Source organism: Odontomachus brunneus, unplaced genomic scaffold, assembly GCF_010583005.1.
Source record: "Odontomachus brunneus isolate Ranch 3 - 2012 unplaced genomic scaffold, Obru_v1 Obru_scaffold_033, whole genome shotgun sequence".
NCBI lineage: Eukaryota > Metazoa > Arthropoda > Insecta > Hymenoptera > Formicidae > Odontomachus > Odontomachus brunneus.
The window spans coordinates 2,237,841-2,256,478 of record NW_022639483.1 but is presented as its reverse complement, the minus strand read 5'-3'; the positions used below and the strand labels follow the sequence as shown (position 1 = coordinate 2,256,478).

Here is an 18,638-nt window from a genome sequence, read left to right as displayed (position 1 = left end):
CTCTCGAGATGTGCTATAAGAATATGCAATGAAAAATGGGGTGTTCCATTTAAAAAAATTAATGTGACCTTGACCTGACCTTCGCTACGCAACCCAAGGTCAAACTGATGTGATCAGTAAATACATCTTTTTAAACGCCACAACTTTTACCTGAAACATTTTTTTCTAAAATGCTTAGTTTTCGAGATATTTCACCGGTCCGGGACTTTTTGAACACCCTGTATAGTGCACATATTCGACTATCGCCTGAACTAGAATCTTTTTGATACCTTTAAAATTACTATTTTTCCGGACTGCGAACAATTAGAATTTTTTAATAAAAATTATATTACTATATTTCAAGCGCCGCCATTTTGTCAATTTTTCTACAAATTATTTTATTCTAGCTCGAGCGATAGTCACAGAGCAATAGTTATATTCATAAAGAATAAGATAAACGCAAATTTGTTTATTTCAGATGACGAGGACGGCAATCAATTCGCTCGATGGATAATAATTTTACAACATGACCTGTTTTGTCCACTTGTATTTCCTTTAATTTTGAATATAAAGCTTTGACAAAATTTTGAGATGTTTCTCCAAAGATGAAGAAATGTCAGTATGAAACATTAACTCTATAGGTTTAACCATTTACTTTAAATTAATTCCCAAAAATCGCCTTGAAAACGGGCTTTCATACTAGAATATCCCCTTAATTAGCGACCAGATAAAAATTCGGTAACGTGAAATATTATTTCTGTTACAACGGAAAACATTGTTTGAACATTCAGCTGCATTAAAACTTGGTTACTGTAACTGCGAACAATTGACTAAATAGAAACATCCTACAAGAAATTGGCTGTTCTTAAAACTGAGTCTTTTATCTGCTCCGTATTCTTATCAGGCAACGGAAAATTCAGTTATACTAATTATTTGTTCCGCATGTTGATCGACTGTTGACATCCCGCATGTAGCATTGGCAAGTTCCCATAATGAGATCATTAACATAAGTGCGTCTTACCGCTGATTGATCCACAAGAGACCGAGCTTGATGAAGAGCAGCGAAGACGCCATCGCGCTGCTCAACCCGTTCATAAACTCGGAGAAGTCGTCCGTATCACTGTTCACGAGCACGTAGTTGTACTGAAAGACTTGAGCCGTGCTGAATCGCCATGATCCAGTATAATCGCCATACCACAGTCGACTTCAAATATGGCCTGATACCATAAAAATGAAGTCCGACTTTTACTATTTGACTGAGCATCCTCTTTTTCTCGAAAACGTGTGAAACCTGGAGGTATGAATCGATCGAGCGATTCCACTCACACTAAAATCTCTCCGTTAGGTCGAAAACTGAAAGCACACCCATGGCATCGAGCATTCAAATCGCTCGTTGTTAAATATTACTGATGATCGCCTACGAAGTTTTAACTACAGACGACTGTAATTGCACCTCGTGCTCGACGATAGCTTCCCGATTGAAATGTGAGCGCTCATTTCCCTAACCATCGTCGAACTTCCGCCTATGATGTCATTGTACGCCCATTTTAAATATGCAATGGAGAAGGTAAATCTCCTCGAAGAGGGAACGTGGCTACCATCATGTGCCATCTTTATTCCACCATGTGCAACCGCGAATTCGTAAGTAAAAAGTTTCGCTGCCAAAGGGTGCGTGTTTTAATGGAAAAAACCAAAGACATATCTCAGAATTATCGGACATTGCTTATTGCAACAAGAAGGGAGCCGCTAAGAGGTCACAATTCGAAATGTCGTAAGCTGGCGAGAAAGATGCTCGTGAAGCAGATTGAACAGTTCGATAATAATAGTGGTGGGCCGCCAGGAGAAGTAAATCTCAACGGGCGATTCTTCTTCGTAAAAGGCAAGCGTCTCATAATTTTATTTGCTCTCGGGAAGGACTAATTTTTTTAGTTAAGCCATTGGCGTGTTTAATCACTGTTATATTAATTATTGTTATATCAAAGTGAAGCAATTATAGCAACTTTTATGTTAGATTACACGTATTAGTCATTTTGATCTATACTTTGAATAATCCGTTGCTGTGATTTAATAAAAAATTATTTATACAAATAATTTCTCGGTTTGGCCGAGATTCAAACCATTTTTGACTAATTTAGCATAGATTTGAAATATTTCGGTTGAAATCTCGATTAAAGAAATTTTGAATGGTTCTTGATTCAGCTATATCGATTTTGTTAAAATTTTAATTAAAATTACTGGATATCTCTCGGTTTGGCCGAGATTCCAGCAATTATTTACTAATTTAGTATAGATTTTAAATATTTTGGTTGTAATCTCGGCTAAAGAAATTTAGAATGATTCGTATCTCAGCTATGTCGCTTTTGTTAAAATTTTAATTAAATTTGCCGGATTTCTCTCAGTTTGGCCGAGACTCGAACTATTTTTGACTAATTTATTTAAAAATGCAATAGGGAAGGTAAATCTCCTCGAAGAGGGAACGTGGCTTCCATCATGTGCCATCCTCATTCGACCATATACATCCGCGTACTCGTGAGTGAGAAGTTTTGCTATCGAGGGGTGCATGTTTTAATAGAAAAAAGCGAAGATATATCTTGGAATTATCCGACATTGCTTATTACGACGAAAAAGGAGCCTCCAAAAGGTCATAATAGTCAGTTGTTGTTAAATATCACTGATGACCGCCTACGAAGTTTTAACCACAGGCAACTGTAATTTCACATCATGCTCGACGATAGCTTCCCGATTGAAATATAAGCGCACATTTCCCTACTCATCGTCGAACTTCCGTTTATGATGTCCTTGTACGCTCACTTTAAGAATGCAATGGGGAAGGCAATATTAGGACTTAAAATATTTCGGTTGGAATCTTGGCTTATTTCAAAGAAATCTAGAATGGCTCGTGTCTCAGCTATGCCGATTTTATTAAAATTATTTAATCATATCTTGTATTCAATTTTATTTCTTATATATTTTTGTTGTACTTGTTGATGATAGGATTGAGAATAGGAGTAAAAGCTATAAACTGCCAGTGAAACTCAAAGTGGGCCAAAATGAAAAAATATGCCTTAAATATTTTTTGTACCTCTATATTTGTGCCAAATTAAAAAGAAATTGGAGTGTATCTTTTGGGTAGATTTATTTGTCAGTAAAACTGTGTAAGTCCAAAAACTAATATTCTTCATTGATGCAAAATTTGATCATCGTTTAACTCAAAACCGTAAATCACAATATAGCATAAATGTCATTACTCTTTTGCATTTCATATTAGTCATTTTTTTCGAATATATTCCATATGTTCTATATGTTTCTTTCATTCACAGTTATTTTATAATGTTTTTTGTACTTTGGTAAATACTTTGAAGTTAATCTTTTAAGATTATGAAATAAATTCGCGCTCAAAATTTATTCCACCATTTTGTGATCGTCAGTTGTACGGAAAAGTCACCGAAGCTTCTTCTCAATCCACAATAAACGACATTTATTGGGATGAAAGCACCGGTTTATGCTGAAAGATTTATCCAAGTCCCTTTATTTTAGTAAAAAGGTTAGATAAACAACGAAATAAATTTACAGTTGACAATAATAATATGGCGGATTTATTACACAACTTTACAGAATTAATTTTAAAATCGCAAAAATGTTAGTTACGCGAGAGCGTATCTCAGTTGCGAATTTGCGCTCAGCAAAAGAAAAAATAATTCGCGACACGAAGGCACGGAAATTGCAAAAGTACCTTCCAAGAAACTGCAGAAGATTCTTCAATCGTGAATGTACAAATGACAGCTATGGAAAAAATTATGACTATAAAATATTTAAATTGGTGATCGTGTTATAATGCTAATATCATCATAACCCGCAATAATAAGTCTAATATGATAGCAAACTTCTTCGCGTCGCTTTCACGTTTCAGCTTTGAGTTGACTATTGTGATGTGCCTTTCTTACAAGAGACAAAAGGAATAATGTTTAGCGTACTTTGGTGATGAAAAATTAATGGAGTGAAGACTTGTTTAAAACAAACATTCAATATATTTTCACTTTGCGCTAATAAATTCTATTGCTTACACTATCACGTCGTACTAATATATTACAGCATCGTCAATACATCATCCATTTTCAGTACATTGCCATAAGCACTGACATATACGATGCCGATGCCTTCACGACCTACAATGTTATATAGCTCGTCAAATAACTAGACAATATTTTGGTCTCATGATAAAACGGCACATTTTTCCACTTTTGGTATCAATTGCAGTCTTCAACACGTTCACTATCACGGTTCACGATTTGTTTGGGCAATTCCCTCTATAGATTACATTGTATATGTTTCTATGTAATTGTATAAAACAGATTCAGTTAATGTATGTATATGTAGAAAAAAAATTATCGTCACTGTCACATATATGTGATGTCGGTAGCGTACATGTTTAGTAGAATTGAAAATCTAAGTAAAGCTGAGCTCGAAGTAGGAGATCGGTACGTCACACGTATGTGATGTTTGTAGTGAATATATTAGAGTTGAAAGGACATGACAAAAGTTGCATCATTATTTATAAAAATTTCGGTCTTCTATATCTTTTTTTTTATTCGAAAAAAAATGAATTTTTCAGTACTTTAGACCAAAAAGCCTCCTTAATAGCTTGTAAAAAAATATACGACTGATATGGCGAAATAATCAAGTGCGAATTTTACGCATAGACGTGCATGTACAGACTGAGCGCTTCGCAAGAAGTAGTGAAGTACTTGATTAGTAAAAGACATTCTGGTCACAGGCATTCGAATTTTGTCTAACTTGGATCCTGGAGAAAATTAGATGAAGTGAATAACATATTTTTGTGTCTACGATTTTGCGGCGGATTGATATAAAAATCGATATCGATGATCTCAAATCAGCTTGGAAATAGATAGTTGAACAATTGCCGTGACAATAAAGAATCTATGAAGAGAAAGGGAGTCATATACGAGCTGCTGAGCCGAGCTCACGTTTCCCATAGAGAGTGTAAAATACGAGCGAAGGAGAATGACGGTTATAATTAAACGTTCTTAATTTTATGCATACGCGTCTTCGCTTATTTAACGCGCAGAACAAGATTCGGGAGGAGCAACTATGTATAATAAGATAACAAGATAGTCTGTGGACAGCGGAAGCAGAATATAGCTGGTCTTTAATCATGTCTTCAGTCCCTCGTTAGAAGGCTCAGTCTATGTACTAGGTCTATAGTTATAGGTCTATAGTTATGATCTTACGCTGGTGAAACGTTCTAAAGAGAGCTCCATGATCCTCCCACACGTGATCGCCAACCGTTTTTGCGATCTCATAATGATGAACATCATGATCCGACTTTTCTTCACCGAAACATCATACCACAGAGAATTATAGGCTGCGTCTCCAATCATTCTGCCCTGAAAGAAAATTTCCACAAGTTTGTGTATCATTAAAATCGCTGAAAACGCTAACCTTGGCGCTCAAATACTCGCCGGCGAAGCAGTATACGAATACGTCCAAGTTCATTGTGATATAAAACATTAAGGATTTCACAAAAATCGCCGCGGCGTTGGGTTCACCGAGCGACTGCAACATTTATAAGAGAGGTTTGATATTATTCAATACGAATGCAACATGTTTCTTCAATATGAAGAATATACTCGCTAAAGACTAACGGCTTTTTACGGGTAAATATGATAACTGTGTCTGTCAAACAGACAGAGAATTACATTCAATCACGATACTCACGGTGGCCATAATGAATCCTATGCAGCAAATGATCAGGGTGTCCGATAACAGTATCATGAGTGCGATATATGTATACAGATTCTCGATATTCTCCGAGAATATAATAATCTGCTGATGTTTCGTGACCAACATTTGCGACGTAATCTCATCCGAAGTTTCCGATCCATTTCTGGAGAAGGCTCTTGTCAACCAGTCTTCAAGAATGTCTATTTGGCCACCGATGTGGAGTATCTGTCTTAATAAATTAAGTTTTAGACGACGTCTCTCGCGGTTTGCAAAAGCAATTTTCATCCCATCTAGTACAATTTTTAAACATTTATTGGACATTTTATAGCATTTTGTAGGAAACTAGAACAAGCCAGACGGACAGGACTTTTACGAGTAGGAATGTTGAATGTGCGATTTTTATAATAAAATTTACATAAATATTATAATTTCTGGCAGCTTGCAATTTACATTGAACGGACAGTTTGCCTTGTAAATTATTTGCACATGTTAAGTTGACAACACCGATTTTGCACAACAGAAACTCACCAGAGAAACCAGAAGTGTGTTGACAACAGTAATGCCCCAACCGACGCAAATTAAATGAACGAACTGAACCACCGTGACAGTCCAGTATATGGGAAACGTGCTGATCTCGAATGGAAATTTCATTTTCAGGATCAGCTCCCGATTATACGGCTCCCATTTCTCGGGATCGCCCGCATTAGCGGCGAGGACCCCGAGACTGTAGAAAAACACGGAGAAAAATTGCATGAGGATAATTATCCTGGACATACGTCGCGCGACGAACGCTGTTTTCGTCATTATGTTCAGACTATTAAAGTTCGATGTATGATCCTGCCAGTTCGCAGTCATTATTTTCAATATATCGCCAAACTTCCTACAAAATATTGGATATAATGCTGAAGTTTATCCAGCTGTCAACTACCGTATCTGATGATATAACAATACTAAATCGCAGACTGGTTAATAGAAATTATTGCTACTTCGTTAAGATAATTGCATTTTCTGTTGTCTGATGAACTAGACGAAAACAAGTTTGTGTGGAATAGAAAGATTTCTTCAGAAGGTTTTCTCTTCAGCTAATTGTTGTCAATTATTTTATTCGACGTTTAATACAGCTGAATGTTTAGACGAATATATTTAGTCACGGCAACATAGGCGTTATTTCTCGTTATTGAGTTACTCCATTTTATCTGTTCCCCATTTAGTTACACGGACTGAAATTTTTGTTTACACAGTAATACCACTATGACACTTTTTATATTTTATTTCACGAACGCATAAAAAGAGAAGCTCAGTTTGCCATTAATTAGCAACCAGATGGAAATTCAGTAACGTGAAATATTATTTCTGTCACAACGGAAAATATTGTTTGAACATTTAGCTGCACTAAAACTTAATTACTATATTAATTGCGAACAATTGACGGACTAGAAGCCTCCTACAGCAACTTCACTGCTCCTACGACTGAGTCTTTCATCTGCTTCGTATTCTTATCAGGCAACGGGAAATTCAGTTGTAGTTACGAAATTTTTCTTCCGGCGTGTTGATTGACTGCTGACATCCCGTATGTAGCATCGACAAGTCCCCATAATGAGACCATTAACATGAGTGCGTCTTACCGCTGATTGATCCACAAGATAATGAGCTTGATGAAGAGCAGCGAAGACGCCATCGCGCTGCTCAATCCGTCCATAAATTCGGAGAAGTCATCCATATCACTGTTTACGACCACGTAACCGTACTGAAAGACTTGAGCCGTGCTCAACGCGATGATCCAGTACGATCGGGACACCACAGTCGACGGCAAATATGGCCAGACACCGTAAAAATGAAGCCCGAACTTCACTATCCGACTAAACGTGCTCGTCCTCATCCCCTTTTTGTCGAAGACGTGTCAAGCTTGAGAATACGAGGCGATCGAGTGATTCCACTCATACTAAAATCTCTCTGCTAGGTCGACATCTGAACACACACTCGTGGGGCATCGACCATTCGCCGCCCATTATTAAATATCACCGCCTACAAAGTTTCAACTACACGCAACTATAATTTCACATCAAGTTCGACGAAAGCTTCCCGATTGAAAAGTAAGCGCCTCTACCCATCGTCGAACTTCCGTCTGCGATGTCATTGTACGCCCATATTAAAAATGCAATTGGTAAAGTAAAACTCTACTAGAAGGAACGTAGCTTCTGCGAATCGTCGGCTTCATGTGTCACCCCCGTTCGAACTTGTACAACCGCGAACTTGTGAGTGAGAAGTTTCGCTGCCGAAGGGTGCATGTTTCAATGAAAAGAAGCGAGGACGTGTCTCGATATTATCGGACATTGCTTATTGCGACGAGAAGGACCTCCAAGAGGTTACAATTCAAAATGTCGTAAGCTGGCGAGGAAGATACTTGTGAAGCGGATTGAACGGTTCACCAGTGACAATGGCGAGTCGCCAGGAGAAGTGAATCTCGACGGGGCGATTCTTCTTCATAATCGAGGCAAGTGTCTTATAATATTATTATTTGCTTTCGGGAACGACTGATTCGTTTAGTTAGGTCACTAAAGTGTTTGATCACTCTGTTATATCAATCATTGTTATATCAAAGTGAGGCAATCAGAACAGCTTTAACACTAGATTGCATAGGTTAATTATTTTGACTAACACTTTAAATAATCACATTGGAAAACAGAGGGCCAATCATTTTATATTGGTCCTTTATTTTTTACTGTAATTGTTCTTTAATCTCAGAGCACTTTGTGCCATTTTTGTACTTTAAATACTTATTTGTTGTGATTTAAAAAAAAGTTCGTAATTGATATTACTTTATTTTTCTTCTGAATAATAATTACTAAAAATGTTAAAGTAGATTGCACACGAGTGAACAATCGATGGAGTAAAAATGACATCACATTGGCAATAATGGACTACTAGTATTAGCAATCTAGAGTCGATGCTGACGCCTCGCTTGCTGTTTGCGTTTTGCGGATACAATCTTTGTCGCGTGCGTCGTCTCTTGTCACGCCTGCATGAGAAAATTGTTATTATTATTATATTTGCGGTCTTGTACTCATGTATTACAAATAAGAGAAATTCACGAGTTGTTTCCATAAACGGTACCCTGGTTTGTTTGCACGCGCGTGCTCGACGAGAAATCCCGTTATATCTTTGAATGAGAAAATTGCTAAACACGTAAACTGCTAGTGGCTGGTAGTAAAAGTATCGTGTTTTGCACACGAACGATATTACCGACGTACAAAGTACGTGGAGATTTCATGAGTCTATCGCGTGTAACACCGGGTTACCTGTATGATCGCTGGGTCTCTCGCGATTCACCTTCGCGGAAAATTCGGAGGGAAAGGAGAAACGGTCTACTTCGAGGTGCCGAACATAGGCCGTTCGCCGAGCTTTTCTATTGCCAGATATGCAAAGTTGAATGAAGGTGCACGTGCAATAATAATCTTGATAATCGCAGTCAAAAATTGGAAAAATACGAGGGATATCGTCCCCCATCTCTGTCGTATTGTCGACCATGACCGTGGATGCTATCGCATGCCCGTTTTAAAAATGCAACTGACTCGAAAGCGCATCTGCCATGAACTCGCCTGCGTGTCTAGCCGCGGCGCCAGGTAGAAAAGTTTCGTTGTTTGTTGAGGAAGAATCGCGAAGAAAAATCGAGGGGAACGTATTGCGCGAATTCGTCTCGATGACACGTCCGCGAAAAGATTATAGTTTCAAGAAAGTAGGGAGCACGACTGCAAAGAAGACGGTGTGCCTAGCTGCATAATATGTAGGGAGAACGAGAATAAAGTTTTTCACTGATCCGAGCAGGACGAAATGAGCACGTCGATGCACTGCTTTCATGTTATCTCTTTGAACTGAGGCAGTTTTTTTATGAAATAACGTAGTTGTAAATAAGATCACACAGTGAGAATCGAATGTAATTATGGAACGATGCACACGATACGACATGTTGGTTAATAAAACGGATAAAATATAAATATCTCAATTGCGGGGTTGCACTCAGGTACCATGGAAAGGTAATTTGCGACTCGAGGACACAGAAACAATATATTAAGAGAAAGTAAAATTGCAAAAGTTCCTTCCAAGAAACTGCAGATGATTCTTTAATTGTGAATGTACAATCAAAAGCAAAAATTACGTATAAAATATTTAGATTTGTCATCGCGTGTAATGTTAATATCATTTTAAGTCACAATAATAAGTCTAACAAAATAGCAATCTTCGTGCAGCTTCCATGTTCCAGCTTTGAGCTGATTATCATGATGTACCTTTTTTGCAAGAGATAAAACGAGTAATGTTTAGCGTACCTTGGTAGTGAAAAATTAATTGCGTAAAGACTCGTCGAAGAACAAACTTTTTATACAATATCCTTACGCTAATAAATTCTATTGCTCGCACTCTTACGTCGTACTAATATAATATATTACAGCATCGTGAATGTATCATCCATTTTTAGTACATTGCAATAAGCACCGACATGTACGATACTGATGTCTTCAGAACCTACAATGTTATTTATCTTGTCAAATAACTAGACAATATTTTGGTCTCATGATAAAACGGCACATTTTTCCGCTTTTGATATCAATTGCAGTTTTGAACACGTTTACTATCACGGTTTGTTTGGGCAATTTCGTGTACAGATTACATTGTATGTGCTTTTATGTAATTGTATAAGACAGGTTCAATTTATTTATGTAGATGTAGCAAAAAAATTGTTCGTCACTGTCACATATATGTGATGTCAGTAGCGTACATGTTTAGTGGAATTAGAAATCTGAGTAAAGCTGAGCTTGAAGTAGGAGATTGATATGTCACACGTATATGACGCTTGTAGCGAATATATTAAAGTTTAAAAACGTGTGGAAAGTTGCATTATTCTTTATTGAAAATTTTTATTTCCTATATCTTTTTTTATTCGAGAAAAAACTGCATTTTTTAGACCAAAAGGCCCTTTTAATAGCTTGTAAAAAAATATACGACTGATATGGCGAAATAGTCAAGTACGAATTTGCGCATAGACGTGTATACACAGACTGTGGGCTTCACAAGAAGTAGTAAAGTACTTGATTAGTAAAAGATGTTCTGATTACAGCCATTCAATTGTGGTCTAGCTTGGATCCTACTGGAGAAAATTAGGTTAACAGAATAACATATTTTTATATCCACATATTTTTGTATCTTTGGATCGATATCAAAATCAATATCAACAATCTGAACTCAGATTGGAACTAGATAAGGTAAACGTATCGAATTATGCCACTCTAAGTGTTACGTCTAGATATTACGTCCTGGTAGAGAACGCAACACGACGTAAGGTCTCGATCGTACTAGCAAGTCGAGTTACGAGTCAACGACCAGAAGGATCGCTTTACGCGTGTACCGACGTACGACGAGTGGTCCTTTTTCGATCAGAGAACTGAATCTCTTTATCGCGGACGGACCGAGAGCGGATAAGAGAAATGAAGGGGGAAAAGGGAAGGATTCGAAAAGAAATTGTGATATAATTTGAATTGGAATTTAGATAATTCTTAACGATTACATTTATTTTCCTCGCGGGGTTGTTACAATTTTTATTAATTACTAGCACGGAGACAAAGTACGCGCGTGTGTGTGTGTTTGTGTGTGTGTGTGTGTGTGGACTTCTGGGTGAGGGTGAGCACTAATGTTCAGGATCATTGGGAGGTAAAGAGAGTGAAAAGTTCTAGGAGTCTAGGAAGGAACCTGTGCGTAATCCGGGACAAATACTGTACGCGAGCTACCCGGAGTTAAAGTTTTGATATTGAAGAAAACGAGTAACAAACTATAACTTACTGTTGATGTGCGATTTGGAGGAGAGAGTAACTGTTGCTGGATTTCTCAGTTGGGTCCCTTTCGATCCTCGTCTGGATAGAACCTGGTGTTTGTGTGTGAGGGTTGTGGACGATCGCACGATGAATACAGCAATAAGCACAGAGAGTTGAGTAGCTGAACCCTTAGGGTACTTGGATTTTTCCTCAGTGGTAGTAGAAGCACAAGAGTAAGAGAAGTCCAAGAGAAGTGACGTCCAAGAGAAGTGAGGTAAAAAGAGCGTAAGAAGAGGCCGAGGTGCGCGGAGTCGCGCTTATATACGATATTAACTGGAAATGGTTTGGTAGGGAAGATGTGGAAATTTGGGGGTTCCTAGGTTGTTGGATTCGTCAGAGAAAATGGTATGGGGGACTGCTGTATCCAGTAGTAAGTAAGTAGACAGTGTTAAGGAAATCTTCTTGGCTGGGGTTGTGGGTGGAGAAAATCATACGTTTCAAAAGAGAAGGTTATTGGAGGATTTTTAAGGTGGTGAGGGAATCAGCAGATGAGGCGGAACCGAACAACGTAAGTTGGAAAATGTAACGGACATAATTTTTTGTTATCCAGCGGTTCCTTTGATCCCAAGGATAAGGTCCGGTGAAGTTTACTTTGCGGATTAAGGAGTTTTAGTGCTGTATTTTCCAGGGTTATTTCGGAATTTTAGTCGGAATTTTTATTGGGGAAAGACAAAAAAAAAGGTCTTACGATTCGGAATAGTTTGTTGTTTCCTGACAGAGGAGGCAAAGATAGAGTGCATGACTCATGTCTGCACAGGACGTAACACTAAGCAAAGACTAATTTTTAAGAGATTATTAAAAAAAAATAAATTGATACTAAGTAAGATTATAAATTTTATCTAATATTAATATTGTAAATTAGCAAGAAAACATAAAAAAGTTAAAACTAAACAAAATTATTTATATGTACGTAAGAATTAAGTGAACTGCAAATGTCCCGAATTACGCCTACTGAAATTGTTGGATGTCCCGATTTACGCCATTAGTATGTCCCAAATGACGCCACCTTACCTAATTTGTTTTCAGTATAGATAATTATAGTAAAGGAAATGACATTTTTACACATGTTATCTATTCAAATATATATTTATTAATTCAAAATAATAAACATCTTAACTCCTACTAATTTATTTTAAAATGTTATTGCATATCTATCGCGATTTTGTGTACATAATGCTTTTTACGTGCACATAAATCCGCCATCTCTATTATATTATGCAAAAACCATATAATTATATAATATTTTACTATTTTATGATCTTTTAATTCAGTTCAATTCATATTAATCATACGAAACTAAAATATTACAACCCAAAAATATCTCATTTTATCATTCTACAGATCATATTATTATAGTAGACACTTAACAAGCTCGTAGATAATCAAAAGTGACGGATTTTCAATATAAGCTTTTGAAACTGTCTTTCAAAATTACATTATATTTTTATATACTTATTTTGACAGAGCCATTCGATATATCTTCACGATTGCTTTCTTTGATACTTTTAATCAGCTGTGTTTTAATACGCGCACAAAACAAGTTCGGGTGGCGCTATTTGAGTCAGTGGCGTTATTCGATACTTTTATCTTAGTTGAACGATTGCCGTGACAATAAGGAGTCGACGAAGAGAAGGACAGTCACATACAAGCTACCGAGCCGAGCTCACGTTTCTGACAAGAGAGTTTGCAAGATTGTAAAATACGAGTGAAGGAGAATGACGGTTATAATTAAACGTTTTAATTTTGTATATACGCTTATTTAACGCGTGGAATCAGATTCGGGCGCAGGAGACGCAACTATATATACATTATATATTGTTATACACTATGTACAGGGTGCGGCGCCAAAATCCGGAAAAATTATACATTTTTTCCAAACATATTTTTTATTGCAAAAACGAAAAGGTTTACAAAACTTTTTTAACCACATTGTTTGTAAGGCCATAAAGAACACATTTACTCAATATATCCCTCGCTTGCTTGAATGACCGCCTCCATTCTCGGTCTGAAGCGTGCGCAGGCGCGCTTTAATGTGTCATGGTTCATATCAGTGAATGTCGCTTCAATAGCGGGTCTCAATGATGCGACGTTTGGATGTCTGGACTTGTTCGTGACCCTTTCAACTACGCTCCATACATAGAAGTCCAAAGGATTCAAATCTGGGCTGTTGGGAGGCCAGAATTCTTTCGACCAAAACATGTCGACGTTGTCCGACAACCAATTTTGCACCAAATGACTTGTGTGGGCGGGCGCACCTTCCTGCTGGAAAACATATGGCTTTCCAGACGACACAGTTTCCATCCACGGCTTCATTACATTTGTCAGAACACGCAACTTCTTTTATGACATTTTCCCCTTTGTTAAAGAAATGCGGTGGCATGACATCACCCTCACTGGATGATGTTGGAAAACCTTTGTTGAACTTCTCCGACTCATTGTACTTTGCGATAACATCATACACAGTCGATCTCGGGTACCCGAAGAACCGAATGATTTCTGTCGCCGAGCGCTCAGCGCGAACACTTTCGATAATCGCGGCTCTTCGGTTATACTCCGCACTTGGTTTCAACATTGCGACTGTTTCGAGGTTATGATAGTTTAATACATGAGTCAAGCTATTTGAACGCTAATCGCGACATCTATCAGTGGTATAGAACGGCGAGAATTTCAAATTTTGTCCGGATTTTGGCGCCGCACATCCTGTATAACGACATAACAAGATAGCCTAGCGGAAGCAGAATATAGCTGGCCTTTAATCATATCTTCAATCTCTCGTTAGATGACTCGGTCTATGGACTATGTCTATAGTTATAGATCTATAGTTATGACCTTACGTTAGTGAAACATTCCAAAGAGAACTCCATGATCCTCCCATACGTGATCGTCAACCGTTTTTGCGATCTCATAATGATGAACATCATGATCCGACTTTTCTTCACCGAAACATCATACCACAGAGAATTATAGGCTGCGTCTCCGATCATTCTGCCCTGAAAGAAAATTTCCACAAGTTTGTGTATCATTAAAATCGGTGAAAACGCTAACCTTGGCGCTCAAATACTCGCCGGCGAAGCAGTATACGAATACGTCCAAGTTCATTGTGACATAAAACATTAAGGATTTCACCAAAATCGCCGCGGCGTTGGGTTCACCGAGCGACTGCAACATTTATAAGAGCGGTTTGATATTGTTCAATACGAATGCAACATGATGTTTCTTCAATATGAAGAATATACTCGCTAAAGAATAAACTCGCTAAAGGAAAGATTCCTTTAGAAGGTTTCCTCTTCAGCTAACTGTTGTCATCTATCATATTCGAGGTTTAATACAGCTAAATGTTTAGACGAATATATTTAAAGACGGCAACATATACGTTATTTCTCGTTACTGAGTTACTCCATTTTACCTGTTCTCCATTCAGTTACACGAATTGAAATTTTTGTTTATATAGTAATACCTCTACGATACTTTTTATACTTTATTTCACGAACACATGAAAAAGAAAATATCAGTTTGCAATTAATTAGCTATTAATTTGCAATTAATTAATTTCCAAATGGAAATTCGGTAATGTGAAATATTATTTCTGTTACAACGGAAAACATTGTTTGAACAGTTGCATTAATACTTGATTACTGAACAGCGGACTGAACAGTTGACTGAATAGAAACCTTTTACAGAAAATTTGCTGTTCCCACGACTGAGTCTTTCTGTCCTCTATATTCTTATCAGGCAACGGGAAATTCAGTTATACTATTGGAATTATTTTTTTCCGCGTGTTGATTGACTGTTGACATCTCCTATGTAGCATCGACAATTCCCCATGGGATACAGCGTGGTAAGTTGAATAGCGGAGGAATTTGGATAATATTAAGCGTTTACGACAATTTCAGAAAAATATAATATATAACATAAAAATGTGAATATATAGCATGCCAACCTCAAATATAAAATAAGGCGTCTTATATTTTTCTGAAATTGTCGCATACGCTTAATATTATCCAAATTCCCCCGCTATTTAATTTACCCCGCTGTATCCTAATGATATTATTAACATGAGTTCGTCTTACCGTTGGTTGATCCACAAGAGACCGAGCTTGATGAAGAGCAACGAAGACGCCATCGCGCTGCCCAATCCGTCCATAAACTCGGAGAAGTTGTCTGTATCACTGTTCACGACCACGTAGTTGTACTGAAAGACTTGAGCCGTGCTCAACGCCATGATCCAGTATAATCGCCACATCACAGTTGACTTCAAGTATGGCCAGATACCGTAAAAATGAAGTCCGACTTTTACTATCTGACTGAGCGTGCCCTTCCGCATCCTCTTTTTGTCGAAAACGCGTGAAACCTGAAGGTATGAATCGATCGAGCGATTCCACTCATACTGAAATCCCTCCGCTAGGTCGACAGTTGAACGCACACCCGTGGCATCGACCATTAGCCATTCAAATCGCCACCCGTTGTTAAATATTACTGATAACCGCCTGCGAAGTTTCAACTTCACGCAACTGTAATTTCACCTCGTGCTCGACGATAGCTTTCCGATTGAAATATAAGCGCGCACTTGCTTTATCGTCGAACTTCCGCTTACGATGTCATTGTACGCCCATTTTAAAAATGCAATGGGGAAGGTAAAATTCCTCGAAGAGAGACGTGGTTTCCACGAACCGCCGGCGGTTCGTGTGTCATCCCCGTTCGTCCACCATGTAGAACCGCAAACTCGTGAGTGAGAAGTTTTGCTGCCGAAGGGTGCGTATTTCAATGGAAAAGAGCGAAGACATGTTTCGGAATTATCAGACATTGCTTATTGTGACGGGGAGGGGGCTTCCAGGAACTCACATTTCAAAATGGCGTAAGCCGGCGAGGAAGATGCGTGTGAAGCGAATTGAACGGTTCGCCGATGACAGTGGCAGGTCGCCAGAAGAAGTAAATCTCGATGGACGATTTTTCTTCTTAATCTGGCAAATGTCTCATAATATTATTTGTTTTCGGGAACGACTAATTTTTTTAGTTAGGTCATTGGCGTGTTTAATCATTGTTATATCAATTATTGTTATATATCAAAGTGGAGCAATCATAGCAGCTTTAACGCTAGATTACACATGTTAGTCATTTTTATCTGTACTTTGAATAATCGCTTGTTGTGATTTAATAAAAAATGTTTGTAATCAGCATTATTTTATTTTTCTTTTGTGTGAAGGAAACGATTAAAGATTTTGAGACAAACTACAAGTAAAAAAGTAATTAAGAGCATCGAGATAAGTCCACTTTGACAATAAGTCTGTTCTTTTTAGCTGAACTGCCTCAATTAGTGCAGACTGGTGCAATAAGTTAAAGTGAAACAAAATTTGTCTTGCTTTAACTTATTGTACTAGTGTGCACCAGTTCAGACAGTTCAGCTAAATAGAATAGATCTAATAACGAACTACCAGTATTAGCAATTTAGAGTTAATGTTGACCTTGTTTGGTGTTTGCGTTTTGCGGCTGCCGGCAATGTAATCGACATTTGTTGTCACGCGCGCACGAGAAAATTATATTACTATAATTATATAACTATTAATTTAGTAATTATATTACTGTTACATTTGCGACCTCTCTCTTCTCTTGTGCTTATGTACTGCAAGCCAGAGAAATGATCGCGAGTCGATGTTTCTGTACACGATACCCTTTCTTGTTCGCACGCGCGTAGTATTTGACGAGAAATCCCGTCGTGTCTCTGAATAGGAAAATTGCTAATCGCTTAAACTGCTAGTGGCTAGTAGTAAAGGTATTATATCCTGCACGTGGATGATATTATCGGCGCATAAAATATATGGAAACTTCATGAGTTCATCGCATGTAGCATCGGTTTACCTGTATGACGCTGAGTTTCTTACTATTCACGTTCGTGGAAAATTCAAACGAAAAGGAAACACGACTACTTCGTGATGCCGAACATCGGCCGTTCGCTGAGCTTTTTTATAGCTAGGTACGCGAAGTTTAACGAAATTGGGATCACACATGCAACGATAATCTCGACAATCGTAGGCTAGGATTTGAAAAGTATAAGGGACTTTGTCCCCCATTCCTGTCCTGTTCCCGACCATGGCCAATGTTACCACGTGTCCATTTAAAAAATGCAACAAGCAGTGACTTGAAAGTGCAGCTTCTATGAACTCGCCCGCGTGTCTGGCCGCGACGTGAAGTGGAAAAGTTCTATTGTTCGTTGAGGGAGGATCGCGAAAGAAAGACGAGGGAAACATACTGCGCAAATTCGTCTCGATGAAACGATTATAGTTTTGCTAGTCTCAAGAAAGTAGCGAACATAGTCGCAAAGAAGACGGTATTCTTAGTTGCACAACATGTGGAGAAAAACGAAAATAAAGTTTCACTGATACGAGCAGCCATTCTACGTAATCGAAGTGAGTATTTCAGAGTAGCACTGCTCTTACATTGTTTCTTTGAATCGAAACGATTTTTTTATGAAAATTTTATGATATGTCGTGAACAAAATCATTACGATGAGAGAACATCGAACGTAATTATGGGACAATGCACGCATTACGACATGTTAGTTGATGAAGAGTGAGAGCGTACGCCAGATGCGAAGTTGTGCGCAGCAACCATGAAAAAGTAATTCGCGACACGAAGACACTACTGCGAAGTACTAAGAGAAAACGAAATTGCAAAAGTTTTGCCAGCGCTGCAAAATGCTCTTTCACCGTAGATGAGTAAATGGAAGCTGCGAAAAAAATTGTAAAAATAAAAGATGCAAAGTTATATTCGTTGGCTTGTTAGTAATATTACCATAAATTAGATAAATTAAGTATTATCATAAACAAAATTTTTTTCATCATATACCTAAGCCTACTTCTACCATTTTTCAAACAACCACATAAGATTTCGCGATCTTAATGAAAGATTGACGAAGCAGAACGCACAATGTTGTGGGATGAGATCTTGTACTTATCGAGGCCAATAGCATCGCATGTTCTGGTTCGTCAAACTTTTTTCAGTAATATTCCAAAATTTTACATGATTATTTAAAAAATAGTAGAAAACTAAAATAGT

At 37.8% G+C, this 18,638-nt stretch overlaps 2 protein-coding genes and 1 pseudogene across 2 annotated transcripts; all 3 read right to left on the bottom strand.

Annotated features, from left to right (window-relative positions):
• Positions 1 to 1,243, bottom strand: part of LOC116843537 — an 8,344-nt pseudogene extending 7,101 nt beyond the window's left edge.
• A 3,791-nt stretch (positions 1,244 to 5,034) lies between these two features.
• Positions 5,035 to 7,600, bottom strand: LOC116843501 (putative odorant receptor 92a). The gene is made up of 5 exons (XM_032813961.1): positions 7,347 to 7,600; positions 6,250 to 6,601; positions 5,716 to 5,946; positions 5,440 to 5,553; positions 5,035 to 5,384 (listed from the first exon to the last, which is right to left on the bottom strand). The coding sequence occupies exons 1-5, from the start codon at positions 7,598 to 7,600 to the stop codon at positions 5,217 to 5,219; spliced, it is 1,119 nt and encodes a 372-aa protein (XP_032669852.1). The 3' UTR covers positions 5,035 to 5,216.
• A 2,591-nt stretch (positions 7,601 to 10,191) lies between these two features.
• On the bottom strand, positions 10,192 to 15,909 carry LOC116843535 (odorant receptor 67c-like). Its single transcript, XM_032813999.1, has 4 exons — positions 15,656 to 15,909; positions 14,631 to 14,754; positions 14,420 to 14,575; positions 10,192 to 10,242 (listed from the first exon to the last, which is right to left on the bottom strand). Exons 1-4 carry the CDS (start codon positions 15,907 to 15,909, stop codon positions 10,192 to 10,194), a joined length of 585 nt encoding a protein of 194 aa, XP_032669890.1.
• Between the last annotated feature and the right edge of the window lie 2,729 nt (positions 15,910 to 18,638).